The sequence below is a fragment of the Amphiprion ocellaris genome, chromosome 5 (genome assembly GCF_022539595.1).
Source record: "Amphiprion ocellaris isolate individual 3 ecotype Okinawa chromosome 5, ASM2253959v1, whole genome shotgun sequence".
NCBI classification, from domain to species: Eukaryota; Metazoa; Chordata; class Actinopteri; family Pomacentridae; genus Amphiprion; species Amphiprion ocellaris.
Genome location: NC_072770.1, coordinates 2,303,160 through 2,323,191, shown reverse-complemented (window position 1 = coordinate 2,323,191; position 20,032 = coordinate 2,303,160). Strand labels below are relative to the sequence as shown.

Genomic DNA, 20,032 nt, shown 5'->3' with positions numbered 1-20,032 from the left:
CCATCTCAAAGGGCCCTAGTACTTGCAAAGGGCAGGATATCCCTACAGGGGGCATGACATCTCAAACCCCTGAAAGACTGGCTTAGAAAGAGCCTCATTATTGGAAGCAAAAGACTCTGAGGAATGTTATGACAGTCTAGTTCAAACTATGTATGTAGTACTTTTGTTCCAATGTGTTCATCTTTCTATGTTCATAAGAATTACAGGGATGTATGACGTTTATGTCAGGCTGGCTGCTGCCAGGCCGAGTTAGTGCCCTCCCCTCTCTTTCCTCTTCCCTGTTAAGGCAGCCCAGCAGTGCAGAGGAGGCAACAGGTGTTCCCCATCAGCCATAATCAGCCAGCTCAGTGGAGTGCAACCAGTCAAGCCTCATCCAGTCACTATTTAACCAGACACGACCCAGCTCTCAGTGCCGGATCGTAAAAAAAAAAAAAAAAAAAGGAAAAAGAGAAGAAGGAACGACTTGTTCCTCCTGGACCCACCGCGTTCCTGCCATGTGTGCCGTCAGCACTGGACCCTGGACCCTCCGAGCAAAGGAAACACTCACCTGAGCCGACTCCCTCCTTCTGGTGTCCTTCCCCACTCACCTGTTGTTGCTCCAAACCCTGGCTGCCACCGCTGTGAGCCAGTTCGGAGCATTCCCAGCGGACTTTGTGAGTTTGTTGTCCTGTCTTAGTATAGCCCTCGTTAAAGAAACACTGTGTTTGGAGAAGACTTGAGTTGTAGTTACCTCTCACTACCCTTGTAAGGATAGCCTCGATCTGAGTTGCTCTTGGGATAGACATTTCTCGCCTAGGTGATACCTACTGCAAGTTGGTATTATTTTGCTGCGTTACAGTTCCGCCCGGCCCTTAGGTGCCGCTATAAGTTTCAGAGCCTAGTGCGCTCTATTTCCGTTTCTTGTGTAAATCTTGAGTTCCGTTTGTTGTCCCAGAAATGTAAATAAATCAGAGTTGCATTCAAATACCGACTGTTCATTTCCTGCGCCTGAGCTCCCATTGAACCTCGTAACAGTTTATGTTGCTGAACAGAGCACAGGAAGAATCTAAGTTTATCATTCACCCTTAAGAGACCATGGCTGATAACCATAACCTGAAAGCTTTTTCATTTAACGTAAACAGGTTCCTCAATCCCATTAAAAGAAGCACAATCTTGAGTTAAATGAAAAAACAAAATGCATAAATTGTGCTTCTACAGGAAACACACCTTAGTGCTACTAAACATGAGAAACTTAAAAGAATGTTCTTTTCTAAAGTGTACTATTCATCTGATAAATCAGGCCATGGGAGAGGAGTAGCCACTCTACTGCCTCAAAGGGTTACATTTGAACTACATTTGGAAGTAAAAGACAAAGAAGGAAGGGACTTGTTAATCTCAGGATAACTAGAGGGTGCACAAATAACATTGCTGAATGTTTATGCCCCCCCACCCGCCCCCTCTCTTTCTATAGGCACATTGTTGATCTGATCACAAAAGCAACAGGCATTCTTATATGTGGGGATGATTGGAACGTACAACTTAACCCTACATTAGATGCTTCAAAAGAATCAACTCCACTACATATGAAATTTAACCTCCTAAGACCCAAGCTTTGTTTGGGCGTGTATTTTAGATTTCTTCTAGTTTTTTGGGATAAGGATTAACCAGTAATATAATAATCGGATAATATCTAATATCTGATCTGTCCGTGGGGTTTTCAACTCCCAACTCCAGAAGAGTTTCTCCTGCATCACGGGGAGGTTGGGCACATGGAATCTGAGTGGTCAATGTTCAAAGCCTCTATTGCAGAGGCGGCTGTTAGGAGCTGTGGCCTCAAGATCACTGGTGCCTGTAAACCCAAAAAAACGCTGGTGGACATCAGTGGTGAGGGAAGCTGTCAGGCTGAAGAAGGAGGGCGTTCGGGCCTGGCTGGCTCGGGGGTCTCCTGAAGCGGCTGACAGGTACCAGTCAGCCAAAAGGGTGGCAGCTGCAGCAGTCATGGAAACAAAAACTGAGGTGTGGGAGGAGTTCAGAGAGGCTATGGAGAAGGACTTTCAGTTGGCCTCAAGGAAGTTCTGGCAAACGCGTCGAAAGGAGCCAGTTGAGGTGGTTTGGCCATCTGATTTGGATGCCTCCAGGGAGGCTTCCTTTGGAGGTTTTCTGAACAAGTCCACGTGGGAGTAGACCCGGGTAGACCCAGAACTCGCTGGAGGGATTATATATCTCTTCTGGCCTGGGAACACCTCAGAATCCTCCAGGAAGAGCTGGAAAGCGTTTCTGGGAGGAGGGATGTCTGGAATGACCTGCTTAGTCTGCTGCCTCCGCGACCTGGCCCTGGATAAGCTGAAGAAAATGGATGGATGGATGGATGGATGGATGATTGTTATATTTTATTAGATTTATATATTATTATTATTATTATTATTATTATTATGAACAATGCATTCTTTTTGAAAAACAAAAGATGTCCACATATGTGGATGGCAGGTCTTAGGAGGCTACGATATTCATGTCAGAGCTGGGACTAATAGACATTTGGAGAGATCTTCACCTGACAGTACGGGATTATGCTCATTATTCCAACTCACATACTGTCTAGTCCAGGATAGACTATATTTTCATGTTCAAAAATGATTGTCATAGAATTCCCAACTGTGAGATAGGAAATATTGATTTGGCTGACCATGCACCGCTGTCTCTGCTGCTACAAATCAACGACGAACTGAGAAACACACTATGGAGAATAAACTCTAGTATTCTAAGTAATATGGAGGTTAAAATTCAGATGACAGAGGAAATTAAAACATTTTTAATGACCCCAAACTTTGGGGGTCATTACAAACAACTGAACTGAACAGCATCTGTGGGATGCTGCTGCTGACCTTCCTCCAGTCCACTGTTTCCAGCTGCCCATTTCCACCGATCTACTCTGCATCACCCTCACTATCCTTGATATGTTCATCTACACACTGTTTGAATTTTACTACCAGCTATATATGTAGTATATTTAATGCCAGAGCCGTACATCATAACAGGAATCGGTTTCAATGTTGGCTTGTACTTTGTATGTATCATCTATGTTACTCTTATCATGCATGTATCCCAGTTATTATTGTTATGTTTCTCCTTGAGCTTTTGGTCTTGGTTCATTTGATGTCTTTGTGTTGACTCTGTCTGCCTGCATGTCTGAGTCTGTGTGTTGATTCATGAGTGGAGGGAGTGGTGGTGAAGGGTGGGGCTCTGACACACACTGTATCACATCTTCCAGGTGAGACGGTGTTTATAAAGCAGCAGCCAGGCAACACACCTCACTTTAATAAAGCAAATAACAGAGGTGACAGAACACCGACTGCCAGGTGAGTCTCACAGCGAAGATTATAGTCTACCAGCTCGATGTTTTTCTCTGTTCGCTGACAACTGCTTTGTTTTCTCAGACTGAGAGGAGGAACACGACATGAGAATACTTTTACTTCTAATTGGTAAGAGATCCCTGATTTTTTTTATTTTGCTTTAATTCTTGACTTATATAGTTTTTTCACCTTCTGCTTCACCAAGTGTGTTTATACAGCAGATTTTTAAAGCACCGTCAGCTAACAGTTGGAAGTCTTTGCGGCAGTTGATCACACTTATCACTCCATTTTCTAACAGAAAGGAGGAAGTGGCCTAACATGAACTGCTGAGGTGAAAATGAAGACTTCCTGTGAAAATATTTAAAGAAATCAAACATTGAACATTATAATGTGAGTCAGCAGCTTCAGTATGACTGAATCTGGTTTGGTTGAACCCTATTGTTGATGCACTAACACAACTTTTATGCATTTTTTATGGATACATTTTCTACATTAAAAAGGGAGGAGGATAAATTAACCTTTTCCTTAATAGTGCCGGCTTTAGTTTGTGTGGTGTTTCAGGATTACTACACAGATGTGGAAATAAATGGGAATTTAAAATCATTTCTAGATCTTGACAAGCTGTGAAATACTATATTGTTCAGTTCCAGATTAAATGTTTTGTTCCTTTGTAGACACTGTGATCTGTAAGTTGTGATACACAAATAATAAACTGAAACATTATATTACTGAAATTTCACTTATTTTGCTGAAGAAATTTCAGGTTGTTCATAAGGCTTTGTAAAAAGATAGTTCATTAAATGTGAACATTGTCAGAATGCACTTTTCTGCACTAAAACAAAGGATAAATTTGGAGTTGTGGTTATTTATTGGTTATTATGTTGTGATTTTACTGGTCTGGTCCATTTGAGATGAAATTGGGCTGAATGTGGCCCCTGAACTAGAATGAGTTTGACACCCCTGGTTTAGACACTCAATCACTTCTGCTGTATACTGGTTTAAGTATCTGAATCTGTGACATGCCAAAGCATCCTCAAAACTGCATAAATATTAAAAGAGAAATTATCAATATTAGTTACGTACTTTAGCTGCTGACAGATTACACCTCTGTGATGCTTTACGTCCAGTACCAGCAGGTCAAATTAAGGTTTAACCAAACTACACTACCGTTCAAAAGTTTGAGTTTAGAGCAGCTTTAACTAATTGAGAGTGACTTTAATTCATGTACACTATGATTCAAAAGTTTGGGGTCACTTAGAAATGTCCTTATTTTTGAAAGAAAAGCATTTTTTTGAATGAAGATAACATTAAATGAATGATAAATCCAGTGTAGACATTGTTAATGTGGTAAATGACTACTGTAGCTGGAAACAGCTGACTTTTAATGGAATATCTCCATAGAGGTACAGAGGAACATTTCCAGCAACCATCACTCCTGTGTTCTAATGCTACATTGTGTTAGCTAATGGTGTTGAAAGGCTCATTGATGATTAGAAAACCCTTGTGCAGTTATGTTAGCACATGGAGAAAAGTGGGAGTTTTCATGGAAAACATGGAATTGTCTAAGTGACCCCAAACTTTTGAACAATAGTGTATGCGTGTGGCTTTCAATCTGAATGCATACATTTTCCCGTACATATTTGTTTCACCTCATAGGACTTCTAAAGTATGTCATGATAAATGTCAATATAGATTGTAAACTGAGACAGTGATGCTGGTGTCTAATTTTAGGGCCTACTGTAACCCATCATTTCTGTTTGTACTGTCTTTCTCCTGACAGCCACTGCAGCAGCATCACAGTTCCAGGATGACTGCTCGAGGGGGGCATGTTACCCACCCAGCGATGACCTGCTCCTGGGCCGAGCTCACCAGCTCCAAGCATCCTCCACCTGTGGTCTCACCGGCTCCGAGGTCTTCTGCACACCCTATCATCAGGTAGGAGCACAGTCCTGTTTAAAGGACATTTCATCTCTGTGGGTGGAAGTCATTTTAGACACAAGTTTGGGTCATTCCTTTGCTCTATATAAGTATCAGCTTCAAAAAGAAAAAAAGAAAACCACTGAGCTCAAACCCTCAAGGTAGTCTTCTCTGCCAATAAAGGTTGAGTTCAGGTTAGTTCAGTTTAAAATATAAAAAGCATTCCAAAATTCAAGTTAGAGTTTTGAGGTAGAAAAAGGAAGAAAAACTAAAGTTCTAAAATGTTAATATTGGCCTCATAAGCCTCTATATCAGACACTACCTCAGCTAGTTGTGTTCACTCAGGCTACGTATGGGTCTCTACATGCTGTTTGCTCTGGCAAGGCAAGCGGTGCAGAGGTCACGATGAATAGACAGACATGCACAATCCAGCTGCTGGTGGTGGTTTTTGTCAGATTCCCAGCTGTCCATTTGTGAAACTGTCTGATTTTAGTGCCAGAGCATGATTTTGCAACTGTACTCTTGACCAATGTCTAAACAGTCACCCCCAGTCTGTCTGCTTGCACAGAGCAAACAATCATGACTGGATGTAAATGTTAATTTTGAAATAGGACTTTCACTGTCCAGAGCAGAGGACATGCACTCAAACCTGTAATGTTGTAATATTTTTCTTGCTCTAAAAGGAGGGAAAGAGTCTGTACCTGGATCCAGTTCACAAAGCAGAGCGAAAATAGTGTCCTCATGCTGAGATACTGGTCAGTTATATTGTACTAAAACAAGTGAACCTGCACTTAAATTTTGTGAATAATTCAAGCCTTCCTAATCTAGGAAGAAAAATTCCCAAGGCAGAACATTTTTTACACAGATGTTGTATAAGATATTTAATGTGCAGAATTTTAGCTTTGTAGTGGTATAGTGACAAGAAGGATTGTGCAGCCCAGGTCACAGAGATGCACCACTTCCCAAACTACAGTACAAAGTAACAAATCATGTTAGGTGGGAAATTAACTGAATACTTCAGCTTTCATCTCCCAAAGTAAAAGTAAAAAGTAGCTTTACCACACTATAAAAACTAGAAAAGCACTCAAAGAGCGCAGTACTCCTCCAAGGCTGCTCATTCCCCCATATGGCATCGTCAGAAATGCAGCATTTTTTATTAGTCATTGATCAGAAATCAAGGCACCATACAATGTGTCCATTTAATATAGATGTACCCACAAACAAAATGACCTTGTGCTGAGCAGAGGCGTGTTATGCATGTGTATGTTATGTACGGATACCGAATCACGTGACCTAAATATGTAGCGGGAATTGATGGGACTCAGAAACACCCCCACAATTTAATCAGTTGTTCCTTGTATCATTTCTGATGGATAAGTCCTGATAAGTCCTCAGTGGTGGATTTGTAGTAGGATCACAATCACGTGATCGTCAGCAAGCAGCTGACGTAGTGTTTGCTTGTTGTCATGGTTACAGTGACGCCGTGCTGCTATCTGGCAATGATACAGAAATCTTGAACAAATCCATGGATCCAGACTATAAGCTGCATCACTGTCAAAATCTAATCTCTTGGTCTTTGTATCATTTCTGACCTTCCCTGAAAATTTCATCCAAATCTGTTTGTCTGTTTTTGAGTAATGTTGTTAACAGACAGACAGACAGACAGACAGACAGACAGACAGACAGACAGACAGACAGACAGACAGACAGACAGACAGACAGACAGACAGACAGACTAATGCCGATTGTCACATAACTCCACTGTGTTCCTTGGCTGAGTAATAATGCAGTTTTACATTTTGCAGTTTTACCCAGGACTTTAGCGACACTGCAATATCTGCTGTTAGCTGTTTCTCCATTATATTTTCAGCTTCAACAATTGCCTTTTTTATTTGGTGCTGATGTTAAAATTGAAGTTTCAAATCTAAAAGAAACCTTAAAGTCAGAACAGCAGACGTTTGTGTTGATGTTGCAAAACCTTCCTGGATCACAGGGTGTGTGCTGAGTTGGATTAGCCTTGGGGAACGAATAGTTGTGCTAGGTGTGGACTCTCTTCTACTGATCAATGCTTTCCCTTTTTAAGAAAAAAAAAAGTTTTACCTGAGCTTCACTTTGTCCAGACAGGGAGGAGCAGGAAGGCAGGAACATTCAGCTGTACCTCAGAGCTGACGCACTCATGACACACTGAGACAGGAAACTAGTCTTGTCTTGTTGCTGCATCACACTGCTGGAGGTGTCAGATTTTGTGAAGAAGAAGTGTAATGAATAAATTACAATATCATCCTTTACAGCAGAAATACTGTCGTTGTTACTTGGTCTAGTGGCTAGTTGTCACTGGAATAGTGTAAACATAGTAATGTAGACAGTATTGAAGAATAGTTTTGATAGTAATATGACAAACAAAGTATGTTACAGATAGGTAGATTCTTTATTGTCATTGCTATTTCTGGTACAACAAAATTTTGTTTGATAGTTCTCTTTGTCACAGCAGCATAGAAAATAGAGGGTGGATGAGGAGCTGACTATGTTTTCACAAATCCTGGAAAACTTAACACTGTGTTCCTTTTGATATATGGGAATAAAATAGTTTTTAAATATGTGAATTTCAGTTGTTGATAATCCAGTGCAGTCCTCTCCCACCCAGCAGTGATGAAAAGTAGGCTTAGAGTTCTGACACACTGGAACAGACCAGCAGTCAAGATGGTAAAAATTAGTTCACAAAGCAGAGCTAAAGTAGTTTCCTCACACTGAGCTACAGCACCCAAGATGTATCAGACAAAAAAGAAGCAACATTTTAACCCTGAAAAATAACTTTGTTTGAGCAATCAATTCTAAGGGTTTCTGTAGGTGCCATCTTTTTGAAATAGAAGACTCAAATATAACATGTTCCCACATTTTCTCTATTGTTCCCCTGCTGTTCACTTTATTTAAAAGAAAAATATAATATGTGCAGACTGTAATAGAAAGTGATTAGGCCCACCAGTGTGCATTAGTATGTACTATATTGGTATTTCTACACAGCAACTTAAAACATGGAACACAAAACTTTGCTGAGGCAGGGCTGTCATAATATACTGCTTAGGGTAAATGTTTCTTGACTAATATATAAAATCTGTTGTAAATGTTTCTGTGAGCTGAGGTTTGAATACTTGTGCAGCGACCAGCGATACATTTACATCAGATTAATATAAAAATGCAGCATATAGAGCACCTCTTGCTGCGTTAGAGTAATTGATTAAATGTGGTGAAGATGACGTGGACACACCTTTGAGTCTTTGAGAGGGTTAAATTTTAGTCACCTGAGATTAGATAAGATCACTCTTTTACAATGAGTAAAGCACTACACACTTTAATGCAGTGTGGCTGAAGAGGACTAGTGAGGGCTCCACTGAATGGCAAAATCATTGCATAACGTATAGCTGGGGTAAGTCAAGACTCAGGCAGGGGTATACGTGGAGGGGGGTGGACTGAGTGTACGTTTATCTGCTGAACTTTATCTGACTGGCTGTGACTTATCACTGAAGAAAGAGAAGGCGATGATAATTCAGAGATAGCATCTCTTTGAACCTTCAAGCTTCACAGTTACATAATTTATGATGCTAATAAGAGCCGTGACGTTCTATGTTGGAAATCAGCCTAATCCAGTCATGCACACAAACACCCAGTCAGTGACATTACATGTAGGGGAAACACTTTTCATGAAACACAGCCAAATCAGAAGTCTGATGTTGCATCTCTGTAGATTAGTGTAGCGTTTAGAACACCTGAAAGTGTACCTGTTGAAGCTCTGTCCATCCATCTATTCACTCAGACAAGCATGCATGCTCACATTCACACCTATGGCCAATTTAAAGTCACTATTGAAGCTGTCATAAATGTCTTTGGACTGTGGGAGGAAGCTGGAGAATCTGGCTAAAACCCACGCAGCAGCAGGGAGAACATGCAGACTCCTCACAGAAAGACCTCAGCCAAGCAGGTGGTTAGAATCCAGGACCCTCTGGCTGTAAGTACTGGCCACTGCACCACTGTACCACTGTTTTAAAGCACCACACCCAGTAAAATTATAATTTTATGTCATCATCCAGAATAAATGCTGATAAATCAAAGGTAAGAGCTGAAATCAGCAACCAGAAATCCATTACTGGGTTCAATTTAGGGGAGAGTCGTATACAATATGGGTCATTCCAGAATTGGAGGACATTTTACATCCCACCCATCAAATTTAAAATAATCCATGTACAAAATACTAAAACATTCAGTTGTTGTGTAAATGTACTTGTCCTGAGACCAAATCTAAAATTAAAAAAAAAAAAAAAAAAAAAAAACGAGGAGAAAGGAATGTTTGAAAATATTTTTGAAGTCTGGAGTTCCCATTAAAACCATTTTTCTCTTGTCCCACTCCCTGATGACCAAACTGAAATAAATAAAAACAGTTAAAATGAAATGTAAACCTCCTTTTTTGGTATTATTTTTTCTTTGATGTCCCTTGTAACTGTGGAAACATTTTTTTTAATCAACATAATATTTTCAATAATAAAATAAATAAAAATGCTACCATTGATGTGGAAGCTGAGTCAATCAAGCCTTTGATAGTTTATTACCTACTATTGATGAGTGTGGAGCAGAAAACTGTAAAAGAGAAGGTTTGTTTTGAAGCCCATACGAATGACAATTATATATTTAATTAAAGATAAAAAAAACTATAGAAAAAGTGGTATTCACAGTATATTAAAGCTCTGGATATAATTATTTTTAAGGCATTATCAGCACCAAAATGCTCAGATCTGTAACGAATTTGCACTCAGTGTTAAAATGTATTTCTCTGGCTGGGTTTTATATATTATCATATGATGCTGCAGATTCAACCTCCAGCTCAGTGTTTGCATGTTCTCCCTGTTGCTGCATGGGTTTTCTCCAGAAAATTCCCCCACACTCCAAAGACATGCATGGTTTTCTGTCTCTTTGTGTGAACCTTACAACTAAGTGTGAACCTTCACAGAGTGTCAGCTGGGATAGAGCCCAGTGCCATGTAACCCTCCCGACCCTGCAGGATAGAATGGATGAGCTAATGGATGGAAGTGCGGCTGTCATTTGCTTCCTGTACAATCCCACTGTGATCACTTTGTCCAGCTTCATGCATCTAAAAATGTTGTTTCTAATTTGAAGTTGTGCTTTGGCAATCTAATGAAGCCTTTCATTGCTGCCTTGTGCCGTTATCTCAGTGGAAAACAAACTTCAGCTGTTGTGATTGTAGGTTTGTGTCCTGCTGTGGGTGTGAGCTTTGAAACATAGGGCAGGGAGGGGGAAATTATTGAGGCCTTTATGTTGTAACAGTCAGCAACCAAAGGGAACTTTTCCCTACAGGGAAAGAAGCCATGGTCTGTGTGCCAGAGTGACAGCAGCCACGTTCAGAGTAGCCCATATTAGGGGGCAATATTCACTGGTGAAAGCTATAGCCCAGCTGTTAGCAATGTGACCACTTGTTTGTCCCAGTACATACAAAACAGCTCTACTGCTGTGAATGTTAAAGGAACATTCACCTACAAAACTGGCCATTAATTCAAAAAGAACACTCATAAAGTTTGACTGTATATGTAGATTCAGATTTAGGGGTTAGCTGACTGAGATCTGTAATTGGTGTCTAAAGTTCACTGTATATTGAATTATGTTTCATTTTTTTCGTTGAATAAAAATTTTGTGAGGTGTAAAGATTTTGTGGGAGTTATTTTGTTTTCCCTGAGCTCCCTATTAATGCAAAATTATACAAAGCAGGGTCAGATTTTAGCTCGATCAGCACCTGTTCCCTCTTCAGCCTCTACTGGGACAAAGTTTGTGCAAAGTTTGATAAAAACACATCAGTCTGTCATCAGATCAGGCTTCCCATCTGAGAAATATTTACTTTCTGTCTCTGTGGAAGTTGTGTGACCTGCTTATTTACCAGTCATGAGAGAGAGGTCAGTTTGGAAGTTGATCTTAGGTCCATGCATCAGTTTCAGGGCAAAAACTTCCCATTCAATGACACATTCTGCACATACTGTATATACGCCAAACATTACTCTGTAACCTGCAAGAAAACATTTCATTATATTTCTGTTTCTTTCCCGCAGAGGACTATGAAGTGCTGCCCATGTGACTCCAGGAACCCAAACAGCCAGCTGGCCCACACTGTCCAGGAAGTCCTGTCCACTTCTAGACCAGATAGATGGTGGCAGTCCAGGAAAGGTGGGAAGCAAAATGAGAACTTCATCAACATTCTTGCAAAAAATTTAAAATTATCATATATGGTTGTTGGCATTTGCCTGTATTTTTTTGTCAGTTGTCTCTGGTAAGGTTGTGTTACATAACTGTCCTTACCAGGGTCATCGGGCAGCAGGAAATCAAACATCTTGTCCAGATAATGCCACTATTTTAGTAAAAATCTAATTATTTCCCAGTAAAATATACACACTACCATTCAAAAGTTTGGGGTCACTTAGAAATGTCCTTATTTTTGAAAGAAAATCAGTTTTTTGTTCAATGAAGATAACATTAAATGAATGATAAATTTAGTGTAGACATTGTTAATGTGGTAAATGACTATTGTAGCTGGAAACAGCTGATTTTTAATGGAATATCTCCATAGGGGTACAAAGGAACATTTCCAGCAACCATCACTCCTGTGTTCTAATGCTACATTGTGTTAGCTAATGGTGTTGAAAGGCTCATTGATGATTAGAAAACCCTTTGATGCATGTTGTGTCGATTCGTCCTGTACAACATCAGGAAGATCAGACCCTTCCTGTCTGAATATGCAGCAGAACTCGTCGTCCAGGTTCTCATAATATCACGCATCGACTACTGCATCTCCTTACTGGCAGGCCTCCCTGCATGCATGGTCAAACCTGTGCAGATGATCCAGAATGCAGCAGCACGTCTGGTTTTCAACCAGCCATAGACAACACATGTCACCCCCACTGTTCACATCTCTTCACTGGCTTCCAGTTGCTGCCTGCTGAAAATTCAAAATTCTGACACTTGCAACTAATTGAAAGCAACTCCCTCGTACCTGAAATCTCTCATTCAGGTCTACACTCCCTCCTCCTCACTACGCTCGGCCAACAAAAGGCACCTGATAAAACCACCACAACAGGGCTGGTCATAGCTGGACTCTTCTCCTCTGTGGTCCCCGGTCGGTGCCGAAACCAGTTACCAAATTCTGTTCGATCTGCAGAGTCCCTCTCAGTCTTTGAGAAAAGACAAAAATACAGCTCTTCACTGAAAGATTGCAAAGAAAAAAAAATCCTGGTCATTTTCTCCTGACTAGATTCTTGCATGTGTTGGATCTACTCTCAGATGCACGTTGCTTTGGATTAAAGCTAAATGAAATTGTAGAATATTTCTGTAAAAAACCAAATACAACTATTTACCTGTGAAAAACAAAACAAAATATATATATATATATATATATATATATATATATATATATATATATATATATATATATATATATATATATATATATATATATATATATATATATACAGAGAGAGAGAGAGATTTGTCCTCTGTAAATAATAATAATAAAAATACCGACCTACTTGTTTGTCCTGCAGGCGAAAATCCGGTCACTCTTCAGCTGGACCTCAATAACCTGTTCCAGCTTGACAACCTGATGCTCATGTTCAAGGTATGAAACAGTCTGCAGTCACTGCAGACAACATGTTACCTGCACTTCACTTTCATCTTTTTATTCTAAAATACTGTATGTGAGGTTTCATGTGGTTTCAAATTCATGGACCAAAACATCAAACATGTAAATCATTAATAATGTTTCAAACAAATGCTGTGTAAACCCAAATGTAACGCACACATACAGTTTGCCAGGAACTATTTTGTCAGTAATTACATTAGAGTCATCTGTACTTCTTAGGTGTAAATGTGGGATGTATGATTTGTCTCTGCAGGGTCCTCGTCCCAGTGCTTTGGTCATTGAGAGGACTCTGGATGACGGCAGAACGTGGCAGCCAGCTCTCTACATGGCTACAGATTGTGAACAGGCATTTCCTGGTGTCCCCACAAGAACTCCTCTTGCTCTGGACCAGACTTACTGCTACACACTGCCCCCTACTGGAACAAATCCCTACCAAGACCACACAGTAAGATCAAACAATCTGTTTTACCTGCTATAATCATTGTAGAACTTTAGTTTAGTTAAACTATAAAAATACTATTTGCAGGACATTGCTGTTATTATTGCAGCTGAGGAATCATCGCAGCTCAGTTATTTGAAGTATATTGTCAGATGTCCCTTCTACATCAGGGCTTCCATTTATGCCTTCCTGAAGCAGAAATTAATCTTTTTTCAACTTCTGATGAGGGTCTAGCACTGAAATGTGGCTAATAAATATATTTGAGCAACTTAGATAGTCTGCGAAAGGGTATTTGAAACTTCTGGGAAAGCTCGTCCCTCTCCTACGCACCTGTCTTCCTTTGTCTTAGATTCCAGGCTGCTTTATGCCTCGTTTAGGCCATCAATACAATTACCGTGTTTTGCAGTTTTGTACCTTAAGTATTACATGAATACATCCCGGTATGAATTATTTACATTTAATTGACCATTTTCAAAGACAACACAGACAAACACACCTAACAGTCTGAACCTCTCAAGTCCTTCTGGGTGGGAATGCTTCAATTAAAAGGTTGATTGTTGTGACAGCTGAAGGCGTTTTGTTGTGTATACAGTATAAAATATGTACATTGTTCTTCCCCAGATTGAGTTCAGTCCTTTACGTCAATATGCTTATGTCCAAGCTCCCAACAGCCAGAAAATTGAAGGTAAGGGTCTTCTTATGTCATGAATGATTCCTTTGCTTTAACTGAGAGGGAGTACACACCCAGTATAGAGTTTGCTGGCTGACAGCTGTTCCATCCACAGATGTGTCTGGGCTAACGGGGCTGAGGGTGAGGCTGACAGAGCTGGGCGATGTACCACGTCTACCCGGCAGAGCTCTCAGCAGGTTTTACGCCCTGAAGGAGATGAGGGTGATAGGAAGCTGTATGTGCCATGGACACGCCAACCGATGCCTGCCAGAAGAATACAACAACCCACTGTCTACTACAGTACAGGTATATATGTCGCATATTTGATTACATGATCATATCAGACCTTCAGTTTTGGAGGTGATACATCCATCATCAGAAACCTGTCAGAACCATGGAGACTTATAAAGCTACTGTTGTTAACAAAAGTTTCCATATAATTCATGGAAGTTTGGAATTTCCAGTGACTCCCATAAGTCCTCATTATCCAATCTTGGAATCATTGAAACACATGCGTCTTTGTCACAAAAAAAATCATGAATTTTGGTTGTAGATTTATTAAAGGTCTTCTTGAAATATGAAAACAATTCTGCCAGGTCAGAAATATACATGCAGCAGTGCTAACATTTGGTCCATAGTCCACAGATTCTTCATGGGATATAAGTTTTAAGACTTGCCAGAAGTCTTAAGCCTTTATTCTTGCCTGATTTAGCCATTTCTTTACCACTTTTTGATGAGTGTTTAGGGTCATTGTCTTGTTGATACGACCAGCTGTGTCCAAGAACCAACCTTCTGGCTGATAATTTTAGGTTTTCCTGAAGAATATGGAGCTAGTCCTCCTTCTTCATTATTCCATTTACTTTGTGTAAAGCTCCAGATCCAATGGCAGTTAAACAGCCCCAGAGCATAATACAATACTACCACCACCATGCTTGATGGTAACTTTGATGCTGTTGGTATTAAAGGCTCACCTTCTGTCCCCCAAACATATCATTCTGGCCAAATAGTTCAATTTCTGTTTTGTCTGTCCGCTGAATTGTCCTCCAGAGGGCCTTTTCTTAGTCCATGTGAACAGCGCCAAGCTTCAGCTGAACTTGAAGATGTTGCCTCTGTAGGAGTGGCTTCCTTCTTGTACAGCAGCCTCTCAGTCCATGGGGATGTAAACACATTTGACTGTAGACTTTTACACCAGTGTTCCAGCAGCTTCTAATTCATTCAGATCTGCTTTCTGGTGATTCTTGGTTGACTCTTGAACATCCTGACCAATAGTCTCTCAGCAACAGGTGATAGCTTGTGTTGTCCTTCATCATGGCAGTGACACAACTGTGCCATGCACTTTAAACATACAAGCAATTGTTTGCACATTGTTTGATAGTTTGAAGTGACTTTCTTCACTTGTTCAAGTCAATGATTTGCTTTTTCATCGTAATTCAGCTGCTTAGACCTTCCCACTGTCGCGTTTGTGGCTGAGTCTAATGACTGTATTTAAGCTGGCTCAGAAAAGTCAGCAGCTGTAGTCAATTGTAATTTCTCACAAGAAGGTAATAAGAACATCTGATTTGGCATGGCCTTCTATATTAGCAAATCTCATCATTTACATTGCTGTATGTATATTTTTGACCCAGCAAATATTGTCATATTTCCAGAAGACCTGTAATAAATGTTCATCTATGTTTGTTTTGTTGCGATTATTTCTGTGGGTTTTTTTTTTGTTTTTTTTTTTGTTTTTTGCATTTAGTGCAGTGCAGAGGAGAGATAGAACTAAACCATGGGTTGCCTGCTTAAACAGTAGAGCCACTGTGGTGCACCAAGAGTGTTTGTTGGTGTTGTTGTTGGTTGTTTATTTGTGTTTGTGACAAAGAGACATGGGTTTTAGTGATTCCATTATAGCGTTACAGGAGTCACTGGAAATTCATAATTGCCATGATATACACATAGTCTAGTGATCCAAAGAAAAGTAGCAAATCATACCTAAATGACCTACATGTTTTCAAATTTAAACATACTTATTACTATTTGTGAAGTGAAGTTATTACTGATTCCATTTCAATTTTCAACTCTATGCATCCTGATAACACTTTATTTTACTCCAAAATGCTTGCTGCAATATGGCAGCTGAATGGAAATATCCATGTCTCTGGTGCCAGGCTGCCCACAGCCTGAGGAAATCACCTATTGATTAAAGGCCATTTGTTGTTGTTTGCTTTAAGGTGAACCCTCAGTGTGACTGCCAACACAATACAGCTGGTGTGAACTGTGAGCGCTGCGCTGATCTCTACAATGATCTGCCTTGGAGACCCGCGGAGGAGGGCAACCCCCACACCTGCAAACGTAAAACCACTTACACCTGTTATATGTTTCTGTAAACTTTAATATTGGGATGGCAGAGCATTCTGTATTGTGCACAACAGTTGTGCCTCCAGTTATTAGGGGGAAAACTGCTAATGTTAATTAGGAGTAAATATAGTAAACCATGAGAACTGTTTCAGGTTTGGAAAATACAGCGTCAATAAAACAAAACTGAAAAGATCACCTTCAGCACTGTATGATGGAGAAAAAAAAACATTGACTAACTGTAACAACATCAACCAGTGTTCTGAAAGGCTTAGCAATGCAGATGCCAGAGTACACTTCTCTGTGACTCTGTGAACTAGCGCCCTCAAATTCACAACCAAGACAAATAGAACTTGTCTTGGAAAAATACTATTAAGTTTTAAGAGAAGTTTTTGTTTCATTTTGTTTGATTACTGTCTTGTATCACCTTTCTCCTGTCTACCGTAAATCTGCCACTAATTCCTCTTTATAAGACGCCAGTGCACACGTAAACTTAAATGAATCTTTTATCATCTATCACCATGTCTACCAGAGCTGGCCAGTAGTGAGGGCCAAAACTGATCCACAATATTTACAGTCTGCTATATTGCTCTGCATGTTTTTCTTTGCGTTTTTACTGAGTCATTTAAATGTATAACTCATATTGTACATTCTGTCTACCAACCCCTTTGCATGGTCCTCAGGATGTGAGTGTAACAACCATGCCCAGCGCTGTCGCTTTGACCAGGCGGTGTACGAAGCCAGTGGGTGGAGGAGTGGAGGTGTGTGTGAAGGTTGTCTGCACCACACCACAGGGCCGAAGTGTGACCAGTGTGCCCCAGGCTACCAGCCAAACCCTCGCAGCCAAATGGACCGTCCCGATGCCTGTATACGTAAGTCAAATGGAAATCATTTTGAACTTTAACCTCCGAAGACCTGGCGTCCACATACATGGACATCTGTTTTGTTTTGCTTTTTTTAAAAAGAGCACAATGTTCATAATAATAATAATAATAATAATAATAATAATAATAATAATAATAATAATAATAATAATAATAATAATAATAATAATAATAATAATAACAATAATAACAATAATAATAATAATAATAATAATAATAACAATAATAACAAGAAAAGCACTCAGAGAGCGCAGCACTCCACCAGGGCTGTTCATTCCCCCATATGACATTGTCAGAAATGCAGCAATTAAAAAAAAATTTTTTTTTTACAAATACAGCATTTGTTTATTAGTTATTGATAATCAGAAATCACGGCAACGTAGAATGTGTCCATGTAACCCTTTGATGCACAGTGTGGGTCAGGAGATACTCATTTTCCATTGGATTTGGGTCACTTTTGACCCATGTTGTGCATCAAAAGGTTAATAAAGATGTACCCACAAACAAAATCACCTTGCGCTGAACACAGGTGTGTGTTATGCATGCGTCCGTTATGTATGGATACTGAATCGCTTTACGTAAATATGTATCGGGCAGCGGGATAGTCATAGTTACAGTGACGACGTGCCGCTATCTGGCAATGATATGAAATCTTTAACAAATCCGTGCACCAATCACTTGGTCCTTGTGTCATTTCTGACCTTCCCTGAAAATTTCATCCAATTTCATTGATTCATTTTTGAGTAATGTTGACAGACGAACCAACTCCGATCGTTACATAACTCTACTGTGTTCCTTGGCAGAGTAATAGCAATATAATAAAATATAATAAACATAGTAATCAGATATTAGATATTATCTGATTGTTATATTATTGGTTACTTCTTATCCCAAATAACTAGAAGAAATGTAAAATGCCAGCCCAACCAAAGCTCGGGTCTTAGGAGGTTAAATCAGGTCCTTCACACACCACATAAAAAAATCCATCAGTAAGGTGTGGCAGAGGTCAAACTAAAGCCAAAATGATTTTAAAGAGATGTCATCAGTGATGAGCAGCTCATGTTTGTGTTGCTGTGCTGTTGCAGGCTGTATCTGCAGTGCTGAGGGAACAGTGAATGGAGGCCGTTGTGATGACAGTACAGGCTCCTGTCAGTGCAAAGTGAATGTAGAGGGCCCTCGCTGTGACCGCTGTAAGAGAGGATACTACGGTCTGAGCAGCTCCAACTCTCTGGGCTGCACCAGTGAGTCAACCAGCACCCACACATAACACATCACACTGCAGCTTTAGTAGTACGAAATACTTGTACTGTGTATTTTCTTTTCATGTTATTGCTAAGTTCTACTGCACTAAAGTTAAGGGTGAAATGTTGCACTCACTCAGCTACATTTATTTGACTACTTTGATTCCTACTTTCTTTACAAAATTAGGATTTTTGCATCCAATTGCATATTAGGAGCTTATACAGTATGATGCTTTGTTAAACCCAACAACAATGAAATCACAGCTGAAACAATTAGTCAGATCATCTTTTTGACTGACAGAAAACTAATTGCCAATGGTTTGCTTTTCATGCAAAAACACAAGTTTTGTAATTTCAAATTCTCAAATGAGTTTCCTTTTCTTTTTAATTCATGTATTCCTTTTATTTATAAGTGATTTTTACCTGACTCAATTTGTAATGACACTAGTCCTAAATGAAATACTTTGACTTTACAACAGCAACAACAGTGTATAAGCAAATAGTTGCTGCTTACACACTAATGCAAACCAAAAATAATCTATTGTTGTCTAATATTTTTCTACTTTGAGTACTTTTACTTTTAACACATTTTCAATACAAGTACATGTCATCTCAGTGCAGCATTTTTTGATATGAAAGAGTATTGTTAGAGGGTATGATAAGTATTTTTACTTCAGTAAAGGATCTGACTGCTGGGAAATACATTCACTGCCTGAATGTTAAAAAGGTCACTGATTCTTACAACTTTGGTAAAAGTGCAATTTTCATATTTATGTTAACTAGTAAGTATCTTTTAACGGATTTACTGATGATAATGTTTGTGAAATGAATTCTCTAAAATCGAATAATTAAGAGCAATGGGGATGTAATTGTAATTTTATTTTGGTTCCTTCCCACCGTCACTGACTGCTTGCTCATGTGGAATCCACAGGCAGCTTTGGATTGTTGGGTTCTCTGTCTAAAACTTGTAAACTGTTCACCTTACTATGTTAAGTGCCCTGAAATGGCATCTGTTTTCAGTTGGTGCTGTTTAAATAAAACTGAACTGAGTTGAACTGAATGAATGTGTTTGGATGTGATGCGTGAAGTGTTCAGTAATTCTTCTAACTATGACTTCCTCTTGTTGTTTAGAGTGTTCCTGTTCTCCAGATGGCTCAGTGTCAGATGTGTGTGACCCAGTGACCGGTCAGTGTCCCTGTCGTCCCCACTTCCACGGCCTGAGCTGTGACATGTGTGCAAAAGGCTACTGGAAGCCATCCCTGTCAGAACGCTGTGAACCCTGTGGCTGTGACCCCACCAGGTCAAAGAGTGACACCTGTGACCAGGTACCACCTCTAACTGGCATCAGACTAGACCAGCGTGCTCCAACCATGTTGTTGTCCCAGAAGCACACAAGACTGAGCATAATAGCATATTTATTCAGTGTATAGGCAATAATGTAGCTGTTTGCTTCTACCACTAATCCTCAGAGGTGGCAGATGTTCAGTCTTTGGATCATCAAGACATAACTGGTTGTAGGATTTCAGTT

General features: G+C 39.8%; 1 protein-coding gene across 2 annotated transcripts in view; it reads left to right on the top strand.

Moving 5' to 3' along the window:
* Positions 1–417: 417 nt before the first annotated feature.
* The window catches only part of lamb3 (laminin subunit beta 3), a 28,840-nt gene continuing 9,225 nt past the window's right edge, over positions 418–20,032 (top strand). The window contains exons 1-13 of one of the 2 annotated variants that reach the window (XM_023282563.3): positions 418–653; positions 3,248–3,335; positions 3,414–3,458; positions 5,110–5,264; positions 11,354–11,468; positions 12,839–12,912; positions 13,190–13,381; positions 13,997–14,060; positions 14,161–14,351; positions 16,256–16,376; positions 17,063–17,251; positions 18,349–18,504; positions 19,636–19,829. In XM_023282563.3, the coding sequence (XP_023138331.1) occupies positions 3,434–3,458; positions 5,110–5,264; positions 11,354–11,468; positions 12,839–12,912; positions 13,190–13,381; positions 13,997–14,060; positions 14,161–14,351; positions 16,256–16,376; positions 17,063–17,251; positions 18,349–18,504; positions 19,636–19,829 (1,476 nt within the window). In that variant the 5' untranslated portion in view covers positions 418–653; positions 3,248–3,335; positions 3,414–3,433. Of the gene's footprint in view, positions 654–3,247; positions 3,336–3,413; positions 3,459–3,631; positions 3,720–5,109; positions 5,265–11,353; positions 11,469–12,838; positions 12,913–13,189; positions 13,382–13,996; positions 14,061–14,160; positions 14,352–16,255; positions 16,377–17,062; positions 17,252–18,348; positions 18,505–19,635; positions 19,830–20,032 lie in introns of those variants that run through there. The other variant, XM_055010773.1, reaches the window with a different exon arrangement.